The sequence below is a fragment of the Pipra filicauda genome, unplaced genomic scaffold (genome assembly GCF_003945595.2).
Source record: "Pipra filicauda isolate LSUMZ 115617 unplaced genomic scaffold, ASM394559v2 scaffold20_size4479445_pilon, whole genome shotgun sequence".
Taxonomy (NCBI): domain Eukaryota; kingdom Metazoa; phylum Chordata; class Aves; order Passeriformes; family Pipridae; genus Pipra; species Pipra filicauda.
This window is the reverse complement of record NW_024104321.1, coordinates 1511419-1536721: the sequence shown is the minus strand read 5'-3', so window position 1 is coordinate 1536721 and position 25303 is coordinate 1511419. Positions and strand designations below refer to the sequence as shown.

Below are 25303 nucleotides of genomic sequence, written 5' to 3'. Positions count from 1 at the left end.
AGGTGTGGACACAGGTATGGTTGTTTTTCTTCTCAAGTTTATGTCCACAAAGATAAGGGTACAAACTAATAATAGTACCAGTATAGCTGAGGTTCTGTGTTATATTCCAGATAACCAGATTTGTTTATGGGAGGAAATAAAGGTCATACTTAAAGCCAAATATGTCCTTAATACGTTAATTTTTAAGTCAGTGTCATCTGACACTGCCACCAAATAGCTAGTGGAACCTGGAAAACTTTTGCTTGATTATAGCTAATTTCCTTGAAGTGTGAGGTCCACAGACCCGGAGGTTTGTGTACAGCAGGAGGCTGTCCTGACTATGAGCAAGATATTATGTGGGAAAAAAAATTAGATTTCCTTTCAGTTTATTTTGTAGTTTTCCATAACTCATTGTAAAGGAGAATGTAATTTAATAAAACAGTATGAATATTCAAATAGCATGAGTTATCTGATCAACATACAAATTTTTCATGGAGTTTCCTGAATTGAAGGCAGTATTTTGGGGGACAGCGCAAGCTAAATGCAGCTTCAGGTGCTAAATTCTGGTCTAAAGACATACTAGACCTGGTGCTGGGTATACTTGAAGAACAGTGTGCTTAACTGAATTTGTTTCATCCTTCGAAAATAGAAATTTTACATCAATATTCTGTATTTCCTCAGTGGTACAACTCAGCTCCTGTGTTCTTTTCCCTTAAGTTTTTATAGAGCACATATGTAATAAATATAAAGCCATCCTTTCTACTGGATCCAGAGCAGGGCTATTAAGCAGTAATTATTTGCTGACTACAGACATGACAGTCTGTTCAATGAATAACCTTGAGGTGAACTGGACTGTCAGCTACCAACAGCCACTTTCAGACACAGTAACTCTACAGACTTTTAAGATCCTGCTATTGTGGATTTATGGAATAGATTCACAGAGAAGACATTTCTAATTGTCAAGTTTAACCCTAAGTGAAAGACTGTAATTGTTTAACAAATAGTAACAGATTTTAATGGCATTCGCCCTTATTGCTTGGTAGACTTTGAGAGAGAAAACCAGTGTAAGACATGGGGCTCTCACATAGCAGGCTGACTACTATGTGCAAAGTCTGAGAAAGCAGACAGTGGAAGAGAAGGGTTAGAGGGATCTTAATCCATGTGCATAAATACTTGGTGGGAGAGAATGAAGAAGAGTTCATCAGAAGATAGTAGGAAACTCAGTGGTTCTCTAGGACAGGATGAGACTTAATGGGCACAAACTGAAATAGAGGAAATTCCACATGAACATAAGGAAACACGATTTCATTGTGAGGGTGGTCAAACCCCTGAGCACGTTGCTCAGGGAGATCACGAAGTCTCCAGCCTCGGAAATACTCAAAACCCAAGTGGCCACGCTCCGGGGCAGGGGGTTGGACGGGATGACCTCCCGAGGTGCTGCCAGCCGCAGTCACTGTGACCGGGGAAAGACTAGGTAAGGAACGCTTTATCGCAAATAAGCAAACCTGCAAAATATTTATAAGAAGACACAATTTAAAGCAACTAACTGATCCCATAGGAAGCATTGTTCCCGAATAGGCCAAAAGGTTAGTCAAAAGGTGCATCAAAAATTTTTAACTGGCCACCGCAGGTCGGTGTAAGTCGCCTCAGGAACCGCAGCCCCCTCCCCGGCCCAAGGAAGTGTCTCCCGCCGCTGCTTCGCCTTCCCATTCCCCCTTCCACCGCGCCAGGCCGGGGCTCCCGTTCTACCCCCCCTTCCCGGGGAGAGGCGGCGCATCCCGCATCCTGCTGAGAAGAGCGGGCGCGCGGGGCCGCGGCGAGGCCGGGAGGAGGAAGCGGCGCTCTCCCATCCTCTCGTCTCCTCACCCAGCCCGTCCCTCCTCCCTCCCTCCCTGCCTCCCGGTGCTGGCGGCGGCTCCTCCTCCCGCGTGTGACCCGCTGCCGCCTGTGAGCAGGGCGGGGGGACGGCGCCGCGCGGGCCCCACTGTGGCGGCGGCGGCTGCAGGAGGCGGAGGAGCGGGATCCGGGGCGCGCTGTCCCCCCGCAGCCTCATCGCTGGGCCCCGCCGGCGCTCCCCATGCCCGTGTGGTGCTGCCGCTGCTCCCTGGCCAGTCACTTCAGGTGAGGCGGCGGCACGGAGCGGGCGGTGGGTCGGGGCGGTCGCAGGGGAGCGGAACGGGCACAGGGGCGGGCGGGGAGCGATGCCGCGGCCTCCGCGGGGCTGCTGCGCTGCCCGGCCCCGCACGGCCCCTCGGCCGCGGGAGGGGATGGCGGCGGCGGGGCCCGGGCGGGCGCGCCGTGACCTTGGGCAGCGCCGGGCGCAGCCGGGCCGGGGGCTGCCCGCGCCTCCCGCCGGGATCGCAGCGCGGCACCGCCGGGGATGCCGGCCCTGATGGCAGCGCGCCGCCCGGGCACCTGGAAAAAACCCTGCCGTCTGACGGCGTGAAATTCGCTTCCCGAAGTGTCAGCTCGAGACCAAAATCAAATTCCGTTTATATAACGAGTTTTTCTGTTAACCGCCCATCACAGTCCGCTTCTTTTTTTTTTTTTTTTTTTTTTTTTTTTTTTTTTTCTTAAAAGTACGTAGGGAATTCTAGGATCCTTCAAAACTGCTACCTGAAAATGACACCACTTATTTCAATAACCTGCAGCTAATTAGTAGGTATTAGTAAATAATTATTATTACCTTTTTCAGATGGGAGAAAAACTGTTATATATATGCTGTGATTTTCCTCTTAAAGGTTTTTTCACATTAAAAAAAAAAAGGATTCACGTTTGCACATGTTTAGAATCTAGGCAGTTGACAGAATGTAATTCTCGAGGTTATTTGGTGTGACCAGCATAAGATAAACTGAGCATTAGCGTTGGAAGTGACTCATCTTGTGCCCAATTGCATCTCTGCAGGACTAGAGCTATAGATAATTGTACCCAATCCCCACCACTGCAAAGCTGTCTACCATGAGTTTATCAAGATTAAAATTTCTGGTACTTGGTGGCTTTCGGTGTTGTTCAGAGGTTAGGAAGATAGTGGCCCCTAACTTAAGATCTTGCTGGGTTCTGATATCATGCTCTTGCAAAGGAGAAACATGCTCTTGACAACAGTCCTTTGTATGCACCATAACCGAGAAACTGCTCGTTGTATGAGGATGTTTCTGTGCAAAATTACCAGTTTGGTAGTTTGTGATGCACTGAGCTACACAGAAGCAACATTTTTATTGTTAAAAGATTCTTTTGTGGCCTACAGCATTGTGCATATAACCATAAAAGAGGTTTTGACATGTTTCTTTTGGTTTTATATTCCATCTGGCACAGCAAGTATGATAAAACCACACTAAAACGTGCATGCTTCCTTTAAGCCCATCCTTCAGGTATGCTTGCCTGAGTTAACTCTAAACAAAGGGTGGAAAGTAAAATATTCTACCTATGCCTATCTAAAAGTGGAAGTGAAAAAATCAGTATGATAATTAGATATCCTCTCTCTGCCATCTTCTCATCCTCATCTAACTCATGCTGTTTGTGTGTTAGGAGTCTTCAAGAGCTAATGTGCAGCTGTACTCAAACAGTAAGCACGTACTTTGCAAACTTTTTTTGTTGTACTGCAGGGAATACAGATACCAAGTACTTTCCAAAATAAATGCAACCTTAGAATAGCTCCCCGCTCTTTTTAACAAAGACATGGCCATCAGAGAGATGTATTGGGGAGTGTACTAGCGCTGTTGTTACTGTCCAGCTCTGTCTCTAGTTTACTTCAGACTTCCCCGTTGAGGAAACAGAACCTTCAGTGCCGTGGGAGTTGAGGCAGTATAGAGTCTATGTGGCTTCTTGAAGGCCATGGGAATTAGATAATTGTCTTATGATTTTGGTCCTGTGTAGAAAATAATTCCTGAAACACTAAAATAGCTTTAAGATATGCAAATTCTTAGGAAATAGATGAGTACTTTTATTTATTGTTAATAATTGCAACTGTTTGTAAAGAAAAAAGTGTTTAGAACTGTTGATTTGGATATTTTTAATTAAAAATTTGTTGCCTTTATTTGGAAGACTTAACTGTTTTTGGTTTGCCTCTGCCTTTCAACCTAAACTACTAGTGTGTTCTGTTTCAATGTCCTGGAAAGGATTCAGAAAGGACTCCTAAATAATTAAACAGAAAACAGTATAAAACGAGTCTTCGAAGTCTAGAAGCACATTTAGATGGTGAAGAGTTATGAGGGAAACCCAAGTAGATGTTGCTCAGAGAAAGAACTGAGAAATCTAGGAAAACGGCTAGGGATGAAAGCCGTCTGCTGTGCAGGAGCTGACCTGGCTGCATGGCAATTCCTTTTGTAAAGGCTTTTCTTTTAACAGTGGTAGGATGGGTTGTGTCTAGGCCTTAAAGGGATCGCTTCACAAGGATCCATCTTCACACCACCGCCAGCTTTAACCAGCATTACTTCTCCCCGAATGGAAATTTGCTGAGGCGAAGTCCTGTGTGCTGCTCAGCCAGCGGGAAGAGACAGGAATACCTTAGCAGCTGCATCAGGCTTTGGCTGGCCTTAATGTTGTTAATTGGCTAGGCAGTGTGTATCTCCTCCTTTGATAAGGATAATGAGGAATGAGTTCTACTGTGTGCGGGATCAAAATAATGCTTGTGGTTATATTTTGGCTTTGTATAAACTGCAATTAGAAATATGCATTTCTGCAGAGCCATCTGTGCCTTTTTGTAGACTTGGTAGGAGAAAGTGGACTTTTAAAAAAATCTTCTGTTAGAAAAGCTGTGCTGCAGAGTAAAATTTTGTAGATTGGGTGAAACATATCTGTTTTGGTCTCGATTTTGCCAGTTTCATAGCTCTTAAAGTACAACATCAAAAGCAACTTTATTTTTGAAACGACTGTTCTGACAACAATTCACTGTTTCATTTTAGTTTTCTCCCATCTGTTCTTCTTAATTAGAACGTACAGCAGCACTGAAACCGAGGGACAGCTTTTGAATTCCTTTGTCCAGTATTTTGGTGACAGCCTTGGGAGGAAGATTAAAAGAATGCCTTTAATTGAAGAAACTGTTCTGCCTGGAGACTCCCTCCTTACTCTGCCTGTAGTAATAATAGGTGAGTTTTTTTCACTTTTTTAAAGATTCTCTGTCACTGCCATTGGCTTTAGACCTGCTGCATGCAATAATTTATCATTAAATAAGTAATGCTGCGCATCCTTACAGTGAAGATGTTTGTTAGAGTAATACAGTTGTGATTAACAACAATAGCATAAAATTATATTAAGGGACTTGTGGGAGTATATTTGAATTCAAATTGTGCTTTGACAAGATGAACTGTGTTATTTGGCAGCACATATGGGAGTCTTAATGGAAGAACTGTACTGATTCTAGGGTTTGATTAATGTGATATATCTACTTCAGGATGTCTGGAGGTTGTTGATGGTACACTGCTGGAAATTTTTGGGGTCATGGGACAGTGAAAAGCATAATGTGAAGTGTGTGCTGTGTGTTGGTCAGGTGCTACCTTCTCATTAATTGTCTTTTTCTCTGTTTTATCAATCACTAATGTCTGAGTATTTCCCCATCTTTTCCAAAATGAATCCGAGTCAACTCAGCCAGTTTAAAACAATAAATTGTAGTCTTGATTAAACACTTAAAGGCTAGTACTTGTAAAATGTTGCTGAATGACAGGATAGCAGAGGGAGCAGACTCCATAGGTACATAGCTTAATTCAGGGTGCCAGGGTGATGTATATTGGACCAAGGTTTTTCAGCAACAGCTGGTCACTAGCTCCTTATCACCGTGACTTCATGAGGGGATAAAGAAAAGATCTGGAGTAAAGAAGGTTTTCAGTAATCTAGTCCAAAGCTGTTGGGACTAGAGCAAGGACCGGACCTGCAAACAAGCAGAGATTGTGGAGGTTGATATTTCAGCATAATCGTGTTCACAGTAAGTTTCCACAACTTTGAAAGACTGATGTTTGTACAATGCCTGTTCTCAAAGCTCTCTTCATGATAGTTTAAAATAGACTTAAGTGGATGTGACAGACGTGAATCACTTGATAAGTTCTGCATCATAGTTGAAGAGCAGCGGTTTCCTGGCATTTTGTCAGCCTTAGTATAGGTTTGCCATATGGTTAATGACTCAGTTTTCACTGTTTAGGTTTGCAAATCTGCTTTATGCAAATACCTGTGCTTAACATTTGTTTTGTCTAGAGTGCCTTGCAAGGTGCTGACACCAAACACAGTTGCCTTGACTATTTCTTCTTGAAAAACAAGTACATTGCCCCAGTGCTTTTTCACAGATATATTTGAACCACTTTGCGAGCTGATCTTCTCCATTGGCAGCCTGCTATCACTAATTCATTGTCTCACCAAAGAGCTTTCACAGGGATATAAAAATAATGTAGTAGAAGAGAATGAAAATAGAGTTGTCATGCCCCCCATATACAAACACACTGTGTAGTAGTTTAATAACTTCTGTGCAGTACCTGTCTCTTGGGAAGAAATGGTCCATTCCTTTTGAATGAGTTGGGATTGAAGAATTTCATGCTGGAGCTGTAAGTTTGGAGCATGTTCTGCAGCTGAACCTTTATTTTTTGTGTTCTTGACAGCGTATCCTCCAGGAAATTTCTTTACCTTGGACACAGTCTGCTCAAAGAATAGGAACTGGGTTTGGATCAGCTCTCTGGATGGTCCCACGGAAGTTGCTAGGGAGCTCAGTGACAGTAATTCACCTTAACATAATCCCAGCCTCAATAATTTCCTTGTCTTTTGCTAGCCTTTGTTTTTGCAACCTTTGTTGTCTGTTTGGTTCTTTTTAGTCTTCTCCAGTAGAAATAATCTTTAGCATGACATGCTTGGATATGGAACACATTTTTCCATTGTGGACTAGCTTTGTTTATGCCCCAGTAGGAAAAAAAAAGCTAGCTATGCACTTGTAAAAAGATAGAAAATTCTTTACTGTGCACAAGTTTATAATTCTAAAAACAGTTAAGAATTTACTCAGTCGTGGGAATGCTTCTGGACTATTTGTGTGATTACAGTGTGCTCATAATTTCATATGATTTTGTTATGGATGGTTTCACTGTATTGCTAAGGTTCTCTCACTTCCATCTCATGTGGCAAGTGAGTGACAGGAGGGGCTTGTATCAGCTGTAAGCTTTAAATTCCTGAACTAAAGCATATCCAGCAGACCTTTTTGTGGGAGGGCAGAAGAGTGTGAGAGTAAGCAAGACCTTTTTCACTGTCTTTAGATTCTTTATTGGCTTTTTTGTAAATAGCAAAATAGAAATTGAAGTGGTTTGGGAAATAATATAGGCAGGATCACCAATATTTAAACCTTCTATTACAGACTTTTGATTTAATTATCTTACAGTATCCAATGATGGAAATCGACAGCTTTCCTAAACAGTCGTTTTCCAGTGCTTTATGGCCTTTGTAGTAAACAGGCACTCTAATGCTTTTATTTTTGGCTCCATGTTTGGATACAAAAACTAAATTGTTTGATAGGAGCCACTGTGCACTCTCACATGCTCACTTGGATTCTAGGCCTTTGCAGAAAACGTGCTTATGGAAGATTTCTTGTAACTTAACAGCCTTAGCCTTTGAAGAACTCATCAGTAGTGAGCCTGCTTGATTTTCCTGTAGGCCATGGCTGTGACCAATCTGTGTGCACTGCACTGTAATAAACTGTGGGATATTCTGCCACTGAGACCAGATGAGTGTAGGCTGGTGGAGGAGGAAAAAGAGATCCAAGGTATGAAGAGAATGAACAGGGTCTCAGCAAACTCATGGGGGATTTAGGAACTGAGAATAGTGTGTGCAAAGGTGCTGGGGAACAGGAAATGACATGTGAACTCTTGACATCAAGAGCTGAAATGGTTAGAAGTAAGAGCTAATGTCAGACAATGAGTACAAAAAGCATGAATAAATTAGTAACTTAAGCCCAGAATTTGCATAGTGTGTGCTAAATACCATGAGTGCCACTCTAGAAGGCAAACAAAGACAAAATACTGATGAGTGCCTCATTAGGAGAACACTGTGCTTTTCATTCAGTTAATGAGGAAGAGGAGCTATGGAATTAATAATACATAGTCAAATATTTAAATTCTCTATCATAGCACGTACTTTCCTGATTTTTGTTTTGCATAGCTTTCTATATCTGACTTTGCAACAGGAGTGTTCCTTCTGTATTTGCATGTGATAAATATGGTCTCCTACTTTGTTTAATGCTAGACAAATAAATAGAGATGTTTACTTTATGGTAATGTTTTGGTCCTATCTGTTTTATACCTTAGCAACATTTTAAAAATAAGTGTCTATTAAAATTGCAGCAATGCACATGTACAGATTATAAAATGCTACAAAAAGGATAAACATGTTTGACTTGATATTATTGCTGAATGATGAATGTGGTCTTACATGAGTTTCTTGTACTTTACCACTTAGTGACTGTATCTGTCTTCATTTAGCATTTATGTTACTGTTTTGCCATGTCTGTAACTTCTCATCTGACTTCCAGTCTTCAGCTTTCTGCTTATCTCTTTCTTCCTTTCATTTAATGGGCAGACCTGAAGAGCATATGCTCTGAATTGTCTTTCTGCTCTGTATTGCACAGTGCCTGTGGGAATACAGAATTGTAAGATGGTAGTAATATTCAGGTATCACTGTGATTGACAGGCAGACCGTTATCCATTGGGCCACTTTAACACAAGAATAATGCATTTGATGTACTAAATTATGGAACTCCTTTATATGCATTTTGTTTTGTGATGTAAACAGTCATACAAAGGTTCTTTGTTAAAGATTTTGCTCTCTTTACTTGGAGGACAGTCCTATGTAAGGCTTTATTTTACTGCAGGGTTTATAAGATGCTTTGGCTCAGGACGGTATGGCTTTATACTACTTCAGTGTTACTTTGTTGCTGTATATTTTGTGACTTACAAACTATATATTATTGAAATTTTTACTAAAGCAGTAACTTCTTTCTTTAATAGGAAATGGACCTTCAGGAATTTGTCTTTCTTACCTGCTCTCTGGATACAGGCCATATTTGTCTCCTGAAGCTATACACCCAAACCCCATTCTACATACGAAATTAGAAGAAGCTCGACATCTTTCCATTGTTGATCAAGTAAGCCTTGGTTGCCATCTTATCTGGTTCTTTTCCTACTGCAAGCAGGGTTATGAAACAGTGGACTTTCTTTAATGACCCTGTTTAAAATGCTTTTGCAGCTTTATTAAGTAGTGCCATAGACAAGAAAAGGCTTAATATTCTCACTCCACAAAGAATTAGACCACAGTAAAGCTCAGTAACTGTGTGGCCTCAAAAAACTTTTATCTCTTGGCCTCTTTTTTTCCTACTTGTAAAATAACGAGCAGTATATACCTTCCTCAGTGGCTTGTAACAAATTACATGTAGAGAACTGCAGATGAAAAGAATGGATTATCCAAAAACATTCTGCAGATTGCATCTTGAAGAATCAGCCTATTTACCTAGTCACATTTGTAATGCATTAGTAAGGTATTTTGTTATTCTGCTAATTGAAATAGAATCAACTCATGACTATTAGATCCAAACCTGTGGCATGTGGGTGTTTTTGTGGTGTTTTTTGGTTTTACAGTCTGCCCTTTGTTGTGTTTGTACTGCTTGACAGGAGTGTCTAAAGTTACCACTTGGTCAGTGAGCGGCTCATGCAGGAATTCCACCTTTCATGTCCTAGGATGTTTGGGCACTGTCACCAAAGAACATGTGCTGCTAACACACTTCAAATATACATAGTTCAAATTAAAATCTTCCCAAATACTCCAATTCTCATTAAGATTTCAATTTTAGTAATATTAGAGACATATATCCTCTGTTAATACAATGTATTTTTCCTTTAAGAACAGTATGCGTCCTTCAGTGTTTGTGTTGTACTAATAGTTGCTCTTGTTCTGTATTTGTTACCCTTGTATACATCCAGTTTTTCTGCCTGATTTGATAATAGTTAAATCTTCTCCAATGTTTTTCACTCCACTTGTCATGTTATCATTGTTTTCTACTGGTTTCACTCTACTCCTGATGGATACTGACAATGCTGTCACTAACTGTATTGACTCCTTTGTGACTAATTTATTTGAAATACAAACATGGATTTGTGTTTGTAGGGGGTAAGTAGGGATTTGTTTGGCTTTGGATTTTGGAGGGTGTTTTTGTTTCAGTGCTGTGCTGTTTGCATGTAATGTTTACATTAAGTCTCAAGGTCTTTTTTTTGGCAGGAGAGTCAGTTGCCTAAGCTTTTGGCTACAGATGTTTCATGTACTTCATCCTCCCCTGACCCCCTGATATTTTGCCTAATTAGGAAGCTAAACTGTCCCATCTTTGTCAGCAAAAATTGGCCTTATGGCCAATTCTTCCTTCAAATCTCTATTATCTCTCCAAATATTTGCTATTGCATCATTAATTTTTTAGAACATGGATTGTTAATAGATACTGAAATGTGAACATTTTATAAAGTTCTAGAAATTTTTCTCAACATTGCCTGCTTCGTAAAATAATCCTAATTTTAATGTTTAAAAATAATATTATAATACCTCGATTATTTTAAGATATAGTAAAGTTAGTGTTGGAACTAGCTAAGAGCTGTCAAAGGAGCTTTTCTACTTGATGTTTAAAACTTAATGGTTTTAGATTCCAATTTTGCTTGATCAGAATGGGGCTCCTAAAAATATTAGCAATTCTTTGTTAAAAGTAGTCTGGTATATACATACATACATACATACATACATACATACATACATACATACATATATATATATATATATATAACTAAGTTGCTCTGATCTCTTAATGTTTGTCCATTGCTTCTTGTTCTGCAAAGAATTTCAAACTCTGACTTGCCCAAGTATTACTGGTTTATTAATATGTAATTTTTAAATGAGTGAAATGTATTATTCAGAGTTACAGAAGAACTGAATAATAGCAGTTATTCCTGAAAAGTGTTTTGACTGAATCTCTACATTAAATACTTATCTCTCCTTAAAATGCAACTTGGATTAATTGTGCTTTCTGTTTCAATTCAACTTCTGTATGCCAGAACAGCATGATGAAGAGCAGAAGTTGCATGAACATGTCACATTTTTTTCATACTTCAGGATCTGGAGTACCTGTCAGAAGGCCTCGAAGGACGCTCCTCAAACCCGGTTGCAGTACTTTTTGATACGTTGCTTCACCCCGATGCTGACTTTGGGTATGACTACCCGCCTGTTCTGCACTGGAAGCTGGAACAACATAATTATATTCCCCATATAGTGCTTGGTAAAGGACCACCTGGTGGGGCTTGGCATGTGAGTAAAAATTTCATATCACTTCTGGGGTAACTTGATAACTTTGTGGTTTGGGATTTTTTTTACTGTTGAATTTTTTTTTACTTTCTGTTTTTTTACTATCTTTTACTCTCTGCTTTAGATGGTAATGCCAGTTGTAGTTTCAACTGCTTGTTTACCCAAGCCCAAATATGTTGCAGAAATAAGAAAGGAAGGAAAAAATTGTCCTTTATTTGGGCATATGACTGCTGTCTTATATTATTATGTTTTTTTACTAGTTTAAATTTATTGAATTATAAAATTATAATAAAGAATATTTTCTCTAACCTTTATTCTCTTGTCTGCATTGTTCCCAGATGATTTTATATAAAATCTTGATGTCTTTATATGCTTCTGGTTTCATGTTTTTCTTCCTCTTTTGTATTTTAAATAACTTGCTTTTAGTTTCCCTTTCACATGCTGTCTTTTTCCTTTCTTCTCTATTAGCTCATGTAGTTGCTCATTCAAACAGTACGTAACTGTAACACAGAAGTAGTTCATCAATGCTTCCTGTAATGTCCTGGTCTTCTGTTGTGTTCTAGTATTTTATTGCTCTAAATGAGTGTACAGTGAGAAGAACTTTTTTGTTTTTTACATAAATGTACGCATCTGAAATGTGTCTGGTCATGCATCTTCATTTTTTCACTACAGTCCATGGAGGGCTCTATGCTAACCATCAGTTTTGGAGACTGGATGGAATTGCCTGGCCTCAGCTTTAAGGAGTGGGCAGCTAGCAAACGCAGGTAGGGATATTGCTTAATCTGTTTGGGAATCCTAGTTGCTGTAAAAATCCAGATAACATTATTTGAAGAACTGGAAAACATTCAAACTTCACTGTTCACAGGAGGGCTTCTTGTTTTGTTTGTTAAATTGCCTGATGGCACTGGAAATTCTTTTGGTGGTGTGTACTCTGATGGAAAAAAAATGGACAATGGTCAGGCAGAGTAATTGCTTGTGAGTGCACCGAAAGCATACATACTAGCAGCATTTCACAAAGAGGCACTGTTACTGAAAGCAGTTCTGATCAGAGTTGAGGGAAGATGGAGGAAGGAATTTCAAATCTACAGAAGTATTGCAAGTTCCTCTTTCAACACAGATGCAACAAGTTGCTATGGACACTGGCTTTCTTGTAATTCAGGAAGTTGTACATTTCAGTATTTGCTTTTACAGACAAAGCTGAACAACATCTGAAAAGTTGTTATGTATGAATTTTAATTTTAAGAGCATAATTCAGTATTTCACAATGTTATTTTCTGGTAGTAAGTTTCTTGAAAAAAATGAGAAGAAAATTTACTTCAGTTATACAATTAGTTCATAAAGGTCTGTGTCAGCAAATGAACCTAGGAACACTCTATGTAAGCTTTTTCTAAAATTTTAATTTTTCTGACTTTGTTCTATCAAAATAAAAGAAATTTTTCTAGTACTGTGTATGGGAAAAGAAGTAGAATTACTTAGGCATATGTCTTTAAGGGCAGACTGTTACTCATTTCAGGACACCACTTACAGTGAAGAAACTGTACCTTTGTTCTTTAATTGTTTTCTTAGATAACCAAGTAATCTTGCTTCCTTATTAACTGAAATCCCATAAGCTGCTTATTATCAGAAGCTAATTTGTTTATTTTATAGTTTTTGACAGTGCTAAAACCAGAAATGCTGACCTGTTATACTACAATTAAACAAACATATTTAAAAGAATTGATGCTAGTGAAAATTTCTAGTCATGTAGTTTCCTAAGTTTCTTTGTAGGAGGTGTCACACTGTCATGCTCTCCTCTTCAATAAATACCTCATGAGGATTTTCACAGTAGTAAACCTGAGCATTTAAAAGTACATATGCTATTATCCTGTTAGACTATGAGAATGAGTACTTATTTATAAGATTTTAAGTGTAATTCAGTGTCAATCCTGATGTTCACTCTTGTTTATTTTGCCTTCTTCCTAGAGCTTACTTCTAAAGAAGCATCAAAATTCATGCACTTGTTCCAAATAATTATACTGTCAGCTTATTTTTTTATAAATGAGAATGCAATAAACATGAAAAAAGCATAGATGTAATACCGAGGTTACAGTGCAAAAATGTTTTTTATTGGACACTTCAACATCACAATCCTGTTTGTATTGTTGCAGTAACACTCTGAGCCATACTTGCTTTATGCATTCATGTGATATGGAACTACTTCATTTGATACTTAGTGAACTTAGCAAAGGAGAGGTTTTTTGCAAACTATAATGAAAAATACCTGGCTCCAGTAAGGTATTGAACGTAGAGTTTCAAAATTAGCACTTAACTATGATATTTTACTAATTACATCCTAAGCAAGTGTATTCTCACTGAGCACAGGTTTAGCCGGTATTGTATTGTTGATAGTTGTGATGTTAAACTGTCTTTATAAAACATTTCCATATGGAGCTACCATGATGCTGCAGAGCTTTGTTATACCTGATTTGTTAATCACCATAGCACTTTACATTGTATAAAGACTTTTAACTATATAAAAACCCACTACCTTATATTGTGTAACAGGAATCAAGAGAACAAATAAATCAAATGCATTTAAAGATATTGAACTCAGTGTCAGTTACACTGACAGATTTAATCCTTGTAAATTTGACTTGTCTTGTGGCATGTCATATATGATATTCAGATTACCAATAAGGTCTGTATATTAACTGGAACGATTCAATTTTGTTTCAGAAATATAAAGAGTGATCGAGTAATGCCAGAGGAAATAGCTTGTTATTATAAACACTATGTTAAAGTCATGGGCCTCCAAAAGAATTTCAGAGACAACGTTTACATAACATCAGTGTCCAGACTTTACCGAGGAAAGGAGGATGAAGATAGAAGTCAGCGAAATGAAGATATTTCAACACAGCATTTGGAAATGGAAGACGGACAGAAATCACTTATTAAGAGAAACTGGGAAGTCAGAGGTTATCAGCGAGCAACAGATGGTTCTCATGTGCCCTTCTGCCTCTTTGCTGAGAATGTGGCTCTTGCCACAGGAACCTTTGATTCTCCTGGCCGATTACAAGTTGAAGGAGAAGACTTTCCTTTTGTCCTCCATTCCATGTCTGACTTCGGAGCTGCAATCAGCAAAGGAAAGTTACGTGGGAAGGCAGACCCTGTGTTAATTGTGGGTGCTGGACTTACAGCAGCTGATGCAGTACTCTGTGCCTGTAACAACAACATCCCAGTAATCCACGTGTTTCGTAGAAGAGTTACTGATACAAGCCTAATTTTCAAACAGTTACCTAAAAAGCTTTACCCTGAATACCATAAGGTGTATCATATGATGTGTACTCAGTCCCATACTGTGGACTCTAATCAACATTCTGCTTACACTAGTTTCCCTGAACACAACGTACTTTCCTTCAAGCCTGAAATGAAATGTGTTCTTCAGAGTGCCTCTGGACTGAAGAAAATTTTGAAGTTTTCTGTAGCCTTAGTTCTGATAGGTTCTCACCCAAATCTTTTCTTTCTAAAGGACCAAGGACATAGCATAGGTCGTCACTCTAATCAGCCCATCACATGCAAGGGGAATCCTATAGAGATTGATCCATACACTTATGAATGCACTAAAGAAGCCAACCTCTTTGCTCTAGGTCCTCTGGTGGGAGACAACTTTGTACGGTTTTTAAAAGGAGGTGCGCTGGGCATTGCACGATGCCTGGCAATAAGACAAAAGAAGAAACATGAATTGATTGAAAGTGGGGATGGAGGAGGTGATGGGGTACCATAAATGAGACATTAGAAATTTTCACATCCAGGATTACAGGTGTAGTCTAACAGAACAGTCACTGGCAGCGAAAGTTGATAGCAGTCACATTTCTGTCGTGTACAAGTAACCTGCGCTTGTATTGCTTGGTAAAAGGATGCTGATACTACAATACTTCACCCTTTCAAAATAGAAAAACTTGATCTGCTATTTCAACTTATTTCAACTGGAATTACTTCCAGATAAACAGAAAATGAGACTAGACTAACTTATATTGACCTGCCTGTCATCTCCTGCTCAGCTACAAGAGCAGATTTCCTTGGGAAAAGCAATGCCTACCAGAGTGGCTTTATATTTTAGTGTCCAATGTGACAAAAGCACTCTTACCATGAAATTAAAGTAACTTCTAAAAGCAGAAAGCTTGCTTAGTACAAGGTGATTCGTGGTCCCAAAGCAAATTTGGAGCCTTCTGCTCGAAACAAGGATTCTATTTATTTGCTACAGTAATACTTGGAATGAGCACTTAGTAAAATGGTTTCTATTGTAAGAACGCTTTCTGTAAGCAAGTATTCCTCAATAGTTTTAAGTTATCCTGATAATTGGAAAAAAAGAATAAGCATTCCCATTTAATCTTTAACAATGATTTGACACAATCCATTAATGTTTCTTCACACTATGCCTAGAGTTGGTGAGTGCACAAAGACTACCATGACATGTTCCCCTACAGTGATATGTACATTTCTGAGAATACGCATTAACATAAACAGTAATAAAGTACTGATGTAAGTGCTCTTATTACAGTGTCAATATAGTGAATATCTAGTGTACTATCAAGAGTTAAGTACATGAGAAAACTAAAGATTTTTTTGCTTCCTAGCTCAGGAAGACTGAAGGGGATCACTTGGCTGATGAAGGTGGGCTGGGTGATAGATATTCTCATCTCCTGTTTGACCAAGGATTGTTTTTTTCTCTTTCTTTTTTTATAAAGCAGCACATAATTGTAACATATTTTATCCTGCAGTTTTTGAAACTTAAAAAAGGGTCATTATCTCACAGCCAGCGAAAAAATAAACCAAACTCAAAACAAACGTGCCATAGTTTCTTTAAATCTTAGAGCTTGTCATGAAAGACAAAGGCAACTTGCACCTACCTCTGAATCCAAGTTTCACCCTTCTGCTCCATTACGTAAGACCTAGATTTCATTTACTGGGTTTTAGAGTATTTAGTTTATCTAAACACACTCAACCATAGTGAGGTTAATCAACAGCTAGTTAGAAAAGTGAACTTCCAGAACTCTCAATAGACAAAAGTGCTTGGGTTCAACTGATTTATTACTAAACCTTTTAATTCGGGTCCAATGTGATGGAATAGATGTTTTTTTGTTTGGAGCTTTTTTTGTGTTAAAGAATGTCATGTTAGTTTAAGGTATTGTGTTTGCATGATTAAAAATCTTCATATTAGAGCCTAGACAGATTTAAGAAAGGAAATAAGGCTTAGGCTTTGTGAAACTGCTAGTGCTTGCTGGTTTCCCAGCTGTCTTAATTTTCATAAGTTATATATACCTGTATTCAATTCATGCCTGCTTTCTGTGCCTGCTGAATTAGAGTTCTGTGGCTACTGCAGGCCCTTACACATTTGAGTAAGTTGCTCAGACTTTGGACATAGAAATTGAAGGTACAGTATGTAAGGATTAAAATTACTTATTTTCAGTGAAGTCCAAAGCAATTTATGACATGATACTACTACTAATAATTTAAGAGCCACTTAATAGCATTAAAATAAACACAAACAAAGGAACATTTCCATCAATTTCTGCATTGCCCACATGGTTGACTTTAATCATACGTTGTTGATACTAGTTATGAAAATTTTTTTTACTGATATTTGAGCTGGTTTTAATTATGCTAAATTCTAGGCTTAATCAATTACTCAATTCTAGGCTTATCTCAAGTCAATTGAGATTCTATAATTTGCCTTCTTTGGCAGAAACTGTATATATAGAAACCTATTCTAAACCTGTGATATCTAATAATTTTAACTGAGAATTGGTTACAAGTGCAAAGTACTTGATTATAGAACTTATTGGGACTACACCTACACTGTGATTAAATTCCTTCAGTTTTGTGTCAATATAAATATCCAAATACAACATACTGTGACATTACTGCTTTTTCATTTGTCATGAGATGTGTAAAATGCCACCAAAACAAAGGAAGAATTTACTTAAAGAATTATTTTGCAAAAAGGGGAAGAAAGCTTCAAACAGCTGGATTTCTAGCTGCAGCTGCGAACAAGCTGTGTGTGTTGTAGTGGCAAATTTGTAGCAGAGATCTGTGACCTGTGACTTCTTATTACAGATTATTATCTTTCACTGCAGTCTTATGGCACCTTGAGGTTTAATTGCCTTTTTCTTTTTATCAATCTTAGTATTTTTGAGATAAAAAGTTGCATGTGAGACTGCTTAGGTGGACAGAGAAATTTTCTCAGTGTTAATGTTTATTAAGCCGTTATAAAGATACTTTTTTCAACCAAAGCTTTACCAAAAGATCATCCTCTTTCTTCTAGGAATTGCTAGATTTAAAATTGTAGCCAGACTTTCTCACTTTTGTATTTCTTATTTTGAGAAAAATTTGTGTCTCTCTCCTCTTTGGTATTTTGAGGGACTAAGAGATGCAAAAATTCAAGCTTTGCCTTAAGATAGTTTTACCTAAAGCGCTGCATTTATTGTGAATTAGATGTTGGCACTGAGTTGTTGTCTTTTGGGGAAACACCTTGTTTCTCCGATTTAAAAAAAACACCACAAACATTTGAACTTCTGTGTTTTAATAGTTCCCAGAAGGGAGATTGCTTCTTTCAGTTCTTCTTTCAGTGAGAAAGATAAGCTTTTAAACATCCTGGATTTTAAAAGGATGCTTCCTACTTAAGCTTTATTAATAAAATACAGACAGGAAGAATATAATTTAATTTGAATTTAGAGAATTTGTGAAGCTGTCTTAACCCATACTGTGTATTTGCTAGTAGGTTAGTGGAAAAACATCTCTTACATTTGGATTTGGTTCTTAATGCTATGACTGTGTTTGAGAGTTAAATTATTGCTAAGATTATTTTAAGTAGTATCCAGCTGTTGAACTGGGACTAAGATTTGTCATAGTAGATTTCCTTAACAGAGGAAAGCTAAGTTTAACTCGGATGAGTAAACGCAGAAATCCTTTTTGCAAGTAATCCAGAGAGTGGTGACAATAACACCAGAATTTTTCTCTCAGGAAAATGCATTGCTTTGGACTAGCAGCCTGGGCTTGCCAGTGAATGCATGGAATGTGTATGGCTGTACACCGAGTAAGGGACACCAAAGTGCATCCCACAGCTCTAGGTCCCTAGTCGGTCCCTAGTCCTCAGCACTTTTGTTGGAGGAGGTGGCTGTAACTTCTTTCTCTCGCAGCTCAAGAACTGTGAAAAGGTTAGAGCTAGAAATGCAGAGTACTTACTCAAAGCTGGAGGATTAAGACCCAAACTTAAGAGGTAAGCCCGAGCTGCATATCCAGTTGAAAGAAAAGGCCATTTTTAGGCCAGCTGCTCTTGGGAAAGAATGAAAGGGTGTAAAATTTGCAAACTGCTAGTGAGTATTCACTGATGACGAGAATGACGAGTGAGGAATGATGGGAGGAAAGCTGCAAAGAACCTGTGCAATCTGAACTGCAGACAGAGGGGTGCTGAAGTGTGTCCACACAGCTTTGACAGGCTGGTGGTGTCCCATCCATTTGGGTGAGGATCTGTGTACTGTGACTGCGGAGCTCTGCACCGCAGCTGGTCATCCTACATGTTGCCATATGTGTTTAACTGGCTATTAACTGAAGTGCACTGAAATGCAACATACAGACTGGAAGCAATTGTATTTGCTCACTGAGCTGTAGGACTGATCAGTAAGGTGGTGTGCCAAGAGATAAGGCTTTGTTGCTCTGCAACTGTATTTTCTACCCTCTGAGAAAGCAAGCAGGTATCTTCATGTAATAACAGGATCTGGGGCTGTACGGTGCTCCCAAACATTTCTAAGCAGCAAGAGGTAATACACATATGCCTTAAACTCGATTTCATTATTGTTTATGTAGTAATGATTAATTCTAAGTAAGTTATGGAACAAAAAAATGGAACAAAAAAATGGAACAAAAAAAGGTTTATACTGTTATATTTTAATTTAGAGTATATTTAGAGTCTTACAATAATAATGTTCTGTCATCATTTTCCATTCTTATTTTAAGGTGAGAGCAAGTTGGGAGCACTCAACTGATGTGAGAGCTTTTTGTACTTCCACCATTTCCCCTTGCCCAACCTGAAAAAAAAGTCATGCTTTGTTTGAAATAACCATAATAGTTGATTCTGTTTAGCAGAAACAATGGAAATTAAAACATCTTTGACAGAGAAAGGAAGGCTTTGGTGTCATTAGGGGTAAAATTTTGAAGTGAGAATGTTGAATTATAAACAGCTCTTTTTCTGCAAAAGTGTGTATTTTGGGGAATATGTTACACTTAGGTGTTTCACTTAATTTCTGAAGCCTGAATTACACAGGGAATTGTGCAGTCAAGGATGAATTTGGTGTAAGGAACAAGGATTATGGGGAGAAAATAATTTATAGTATAATTTAGTCACAGTGAAGCTAAGCACTGTTGTAGAGATAGCTTTGTCTTTGTAGACACTGGAACATTTAATCTCAAGCAAACCTTGAACTTGAGTTCACATTATACCTGTCTGCATATTAGCTCATTTTATAATGAATGATTTTGTATTTTCAGGGCATAATAAGCCAACTCCTAAAACTTAGTGGTCCTCAGTAGTCATCAAAACCAGGAAATTACTTGTTCTGGAGACTACATTATTCTAATTTGCACTTTCCTCTCCCATCTCTTTATTCTGAGATCACTGGCAATGTGTAAGTACCAGCCTATGCTGCCTACAGTGGATGCTTCAATGAACTAAAATTCAGCTTCATGTTTCTGGACACCCTCTCTAGACTTACATGCCAGCATAAAGAAAATTAAAAGCTAGGTTTGGTATATATTCACAGAATATTACAGCATCCTGGCATTTTTAGGTTCTTTTTTAACTAGGTACATAGAGAAAAAAAATAGTTGTCCACAAAGACTAAGCTAGAGACAAGATGAAAGAGGTTTGATACAGTTCCAAGGGATACTCTGAGGAGAGGGAAATGGTTCATTTTTCACCAGTTTGGATGCTAGACCAGCTTCTATGTGAACATCGGGTTATTGCTGTTCATGAACTGATCCTGCTACCTTACATCTCCCTGGCACAATTTACAAAGTTAATACCCTGATCTTGCCTGTTTCTCTGTTAATCCTGGTATGGTGGTTGTGGAATTCCAGTTCTAAATTAGATAAAGGCTTATATTCATTTACCTATATGCATGTTCACAGACAACACATCTGAGCTTGGAAATACTATGTAAAAGTCACTTCTGTGTGTGTCAGTGCTTCAGTTTTCTGCTTTTGCTGGAGTGTGCTTGGGTTATACTATTTTATTTTTTCTAAGATGAGCAATGTAAATGTGTACAGAACTTTTGCTGTCAGCAGCAAGCAACTTGTGAGCAAAATCTCAGCTTTGATTAGACAACAAACATTCCTGAGGTTTGCATGCCAAGCTTGTTTTATCTTCATGTGTGAAAACTGATGGTGGACTGAACGTGCGAAATATTAAAACAGTTTCACCTAGAAGTCAATTATTTTGGTTTTGAGAAGTGGGGAACTAGTAAGTCAAAGGAAAGAACAAACTGGGGAGGAAGAGATTCATAAAGCTGCAATGTTCAGGAAGAGGGAGAAGGCATTGGTTTGCATGGACCTGCTGCTGTAGCCAATGACAGAGATTCCAGCAGTCAAGGTTGTGGCAGAGTGGTATGGGCAGAGCGCTAAAGTGGCAGGGAAAGTTGCTAGTTAGGGAGATCTGATATTGTGTAGCATTTTTTGTAACTATCTCACTGGAATGTGGTGATGGCTGTCAAAGATTTTAAGAGGAAGAGGAGGAATAATAGTAAGGAATATGGTTCATGTTTTACCACACTTGGCTTGAGTTCTAAGGAGATACCAGAACAACCAGAACACAATCGGAATTTGTGAATGAAAAACCAGGTGGGGCCAAATGTGACTAAGGATCAATACAAGAAATGGAACAGAGCAGGTGAAGAAGGTGAAAAACTCCCTCCAGTTTTATGAGAGAGGGAGAAAAACAGGAAAAATAAGGACTGAGAAATCACTTGTATAATATGGACTGGAGAGAGGTGGGAGAGGGTTGGAGGTAGGTCTATAGCAGAACCTTCAGCTACTGTCTCAGGAATTAACGGGGGGCCTAGCACTTTAGAGGAAGTTGATGGGGTGGTCAGTGGATGGAAGAAACTGAAGCAAACACATTCCACATATGGGAACTGGTGCAATGATCCACAAGAGGCCAGCCCTGCTGCACCAGCCCCGCTGTGGGGACTACAGGTAGGAGAAAAAAGGGCAGACACAGATATGAATGGACAGAAATAGAAATCAAACTTCAACAGTGAGAATAATACTGTGGTAGTCTTGCCATAAAAAGGCAGTGGCTTCCCCAGCTGATGTGGGAAAGACGGGAAGTCAGCTGAAACTACTATGAATAAGCTGAAAATTAAGCATGTTATTCCTGCAGGGATACAGCACCTATGCTTGGTTTTAGTGGTAAATGGAGTAATTCAATCTGCTTTAAACTGTTTTCATCAGCTAAGCTGCTGAATGCAAGACTGTATTTTAAGAGCCTTGCTAATAAAAAGTACATTTAGTTTATGTATTGTGTGCATCTCCTTCCTGTGAGCAGTGGCAACAAAGATAATAAATGTTACAAAAAACCCCAAACCAAACAAACCCTCAAACGGCATTACACACAAAAATGCAAGAAACTGAAGTTTCTGCTCAGATGTATGTTTAGGTGAAGAACATAATTTTGGCAAAATGGTGAGTATGCTTGCAGACTGTGGTTTGTGGCAGATGAGAGAAACCTTAGATACCATCTCTGAGTTACTGAACTTTTTTTAACCTAAAGAAAATAAACACCACACAAGTTCTCTCTGAAAACTGAACTGACTGTTGAAACCACAGGGTACAAGCTCCAGAGTGAAAACAGAGCATACAGCAAAACTTTCGAATTGCAGAATACAAAGCTGAATGCCCTTGCTTGTGCTCACAGCTTTTGCTTTACCTATAAAACTGTATCTCAGTGCATGAGTTTTCCCACTTTCCCTTTTCTACTTCTATGATTCTCCCATCCTGCTGTGAGGGAGCATGTGAGTGGCTGCATGGAGCTTGGCTGCCTACTGGAGCTAGCCCACAACAGTATGTTTTATAAAATAAAGGGAACATTAGGTGATGTTAATGCAATATCTCCAGGGGTAAGGCAAATACTGATGTGATTTATTGGATGTTCAGGCTCCCAAGACTTGGATCATGTATTCATGTCCTTTATCATCTACCTGAGAAACTTCAGTAACAGAAGGCCCAAACCAGTAAGCCAAGAAGCATGTTTCCTCTAATGTTTTGACCTGAAAATTGTGACAAAAGTAATTTAAAATGGAAGAAAGACTTCAGAGTTATGAATAGGACTTGATTTTGGAATTACAATTCAAACCATGGCTAAGGGGTAGAGGTTTCCATGTCTAAGTTTTTTTGATGCAAGCATAACTTCATGTTGAAATAGCAGAAGGCTCAAGTGTACTATGTACAGGCTTCTCATCAACCAGACAGCAGCTGCAAGTGGATTACAAACCAAACCATCACCTACTAGGCACCCTCAAGTCTGACCCAAAACAGGAACATAAACTGGGTGTGCCTTTACCCAACTGCTGATCCTAGGCTCTTTTTTTTCCTCAGCACTACGGTGGAAATCCCCACAATTCTCTACTCTCTAGAGACCACAGAGCTGCCTGTGAAAGACTGCAAAGAAATCTGATGTTGGAAAAGTTGATACAGAGAAGACATCTCAAACTAGATCTATGAAGAAATCTACAACGGTTTGTGGATGCTCCCCATCACATCGTGGGATGAGTCCATCAGTCCTAGGACACAGAGTCACAGAATATTCTGAATTGGAGGGGCCCCATGAGGATCATCAATTCCAACTCTTAAATAACTAAAAAAACCAAAACACCTAAATTTAGCTGTCTGGGGATCTGGGTTTGAAGAGTCCTAACTCATAAAAAGTGAACAGAAGAGTGCTCTCAGCTATGCCATCAGGGTTGCTTGAACCCTAGCAGACTGCAGGTCTGAGGAGCAAAGGACTTGGCCTTTACTTTCTCATAGAAGGCCCCTGTAGATTGTATGTTTTGTCATTTCACCTTGGAAATTCTCAAGTTCTGTTTTTTGCAACTGTAAACACAACCTTTCTGAAGAATCTTGTCCATTGATATTTAATCACAATACTGAAAAACGTTAGCAGTCTACAAGAGCTGCTCTGTTGGACCAGTGGGTCTTCAACCAGAAAACCTGGAGATTCTCACTGTGACAATAGAAAAACTCAGGTACCTGAGGGTGCAACAAACTGCAGTCAGTCACCTCCTCCAGCAAGAATTTCAGCTGCTTAAGAACAGTCTTTTTAAAGATTTGGACAAGTCTTTTTAAAGATTTTATGTGCCCTGATGCAAGTTACAATACCAAAATAGTATTGTGGCTATTGCATAACTCAGCAGTGTTGGTGTGCTGTGTAACAGTCTGGACATCGCTGACCAGGTGATCAAAAAGATGCCAATTCAGACCTGAGGAAACACTGGCTCTTGAAGGCTAAATATTTTCTGCATGTTGCGACCATGTTGACTTCAGCATATCTGCTATCTTGATATACACAGATCTCACAGATTTTCAAATCTGATACACAACAGAGCACCTTCAAACAGCTCAGCTCATCTTGCTTGCACGCTCTGAGCTCTTGGCAGAGGAAGTAGTTTTGTTTCTGTGTACTTAAATTCAGTTACATCAACCAAATTACTTCCTCACATGAAGAAGGAGATCCTACCATCCTGCCTCTTGAAATGGATGCAGTGGAGCTACTGTTCATTTTTATCTGTTTGTGATCACTTCATACAGCTGAGTAGAAGTCTGGAAGGGTTTCCTCACTGTACTTCCAGGGGAATTTCTCAAATTGCAAACTCTCGGATCATTAAAATGAGGTCTCGTAACCCAAGAATGTGTAGATGTTTTGAAGGCCATATATTCACACAGTGATTGCAAAAAGTAAAGGCACAAGAGAAAGAAATGGGTCAAATAATTAAAATTCCAAACTGGAATGCAATAGCTCTTGAAGACATCCTCTGGCTTGCAAGTAGGTTTTAAGAACTGAACATTCACACGCACTGATTTAAAGTTGCAAATGAAAATATGTTTAAGCAAGAGGAAAAAACTGTTTTTTTCAGTTCCAAGATCTTCTGTAACAGTAACAGTGTTTGCTGTAAATCATGAACCACTGAGAAAGCTATCATGATCAAGTATTAGTTGCATTTCAGTCTTTCTCAACAGACTTCCAATTCTTAAGACAATACCCGTGAAAATACCTAATTAACAAAGCCTTTCTAAAAAAAAAACAAACCAACAAATAAAACACAGCCTGATGGTAACCCCCTTTTTTCCCCAAAACAGTACTGATTAGCAAACATTAGAAATAGCCTAAAATGAAATCCTAAGTATCTACAGTATTTTACTGAGCATTACTCTGAAGTAAGTAGTGTTAAAGTCTTGAAAATGTGCAATCCATAAGTATTAAGCAGTGAAAGAAATTTTTCTTTTTCTTTAATAAAAGCAAGACTTAAAAAACAAGTCTTACAATAATAGATAGTTCAAATGGTCATATGTAGGAACATCATACACACTGTAACACAAGAAACCTAAGGAACAGAAAAGCAGGTTTTGCTAGAGAAACACTGTAAATCCAGGTCACAATTTATCTTCTCCTTTTCACATTAGGATCATATCTGCAATTAAAAAAAAAAAGAAAATTTGTCCAAATAAGTTAATGATATTCAAAAAGTTAACAGCATGATGTAAATAGCTTTGTTACGTACTTACAACAAGGGAATGTCCAGTGTTCAATCCTTTCCCTGACTACACTCCTATAATTAGCTACAGTTGCTACTATTTGACTGAAGGATGTGTAAGGTAGAACCTGTGCATGAACTAGAGATAACCTTTAATAAAATTTTCACTGACTTCCCAGCTACCTATAATCTTTAAATCTGATGCACGAACAAGTTTCTCCAAGTTTTAATGACCCAACATTAAGTTC

General features: G+C 38.7%; 2 protein-coding genes across 4 annotated transcripts in view; one reads left to right on the top strand and one right to left on the bottom strand.

The window, feature by feature from the left end:
* Positions 1–1962: 1962 nt before the first annotated feature.
* On the top strand, positions 1963–21822 carry OSGIN2 (oxidative stress induced growth inhibitor family member 2). 2 transcript variants are annotated; one of them, XM_027737333.2, is made up of 6 exons: positions 1963–2100; positions 4909–5063; positions 8946–9082; positions 11086–11277; positions 11947–12038; positions 13990–21822. In XM_027737333.2, the coding sequence occupies exons 1-6, from the start codon at positions 2057–2059 to the stop codon at positions 15035–15037; spliced, it is 1668 nt and encodes a 555-aa protein (XP_027593134.1). In that variant the 5' UTR covers positions 1963–2056; the 3' UTR covers positions 15038–21822. The 2 variants fall into 2 exon arrangements, with proteins under 2 accessions (XP_027593134.1, XP_027593136.1); XM_027737335.2 differs by lacking the exon at positions 1963–2100 and adding an exon at positions 2562–2637.
* NBN (nibrin) overlaps positions 19180–25303 on the bottom strand; it is a 28929-nt gene continuing 22805 nt past the window's right edge. For both annotated transcript variants that reach the window (XR_005563435.1, XM_027737331.2), the window contains one exon: positions 19180–24992. Coding sequence is in view for 1 of the 2 variants with exons in the window: in XM_027737331.2 (XP_027593132.1) it covers positions 24962–24992 (31 nt within the window). In the remaining variant the exon portion in view is untranslated. The remainder of the gene's footprint in view (positions 24993–25303) is intronic.

Excerpts from the sequence above, each read along its gene's own strand:
- OSGIN2 (XM_027737333.2), top strand. The coding sequence starts at position 2,057 with ATGCCCGTGTGGTGCTGCCGCTGCTCCCTGGCCAGTCACTTCAG. Across the intron at positions 2,101-4,908 it reads TCCCTGGCCAGTCACTTCAG|AACGTACAGCAGCACTGAAA; the intron begins GTGAGGCGGCGG and ends CTTCTTAATTAG. Across the intron at positions 11,278-11,946 it reads CACCTGGTGGGGCTTGGCAT|TCCATGGAGGGCTCTATGCT; the intron begins GTGAGTAAAAAT and ends TTTTCACTACAG.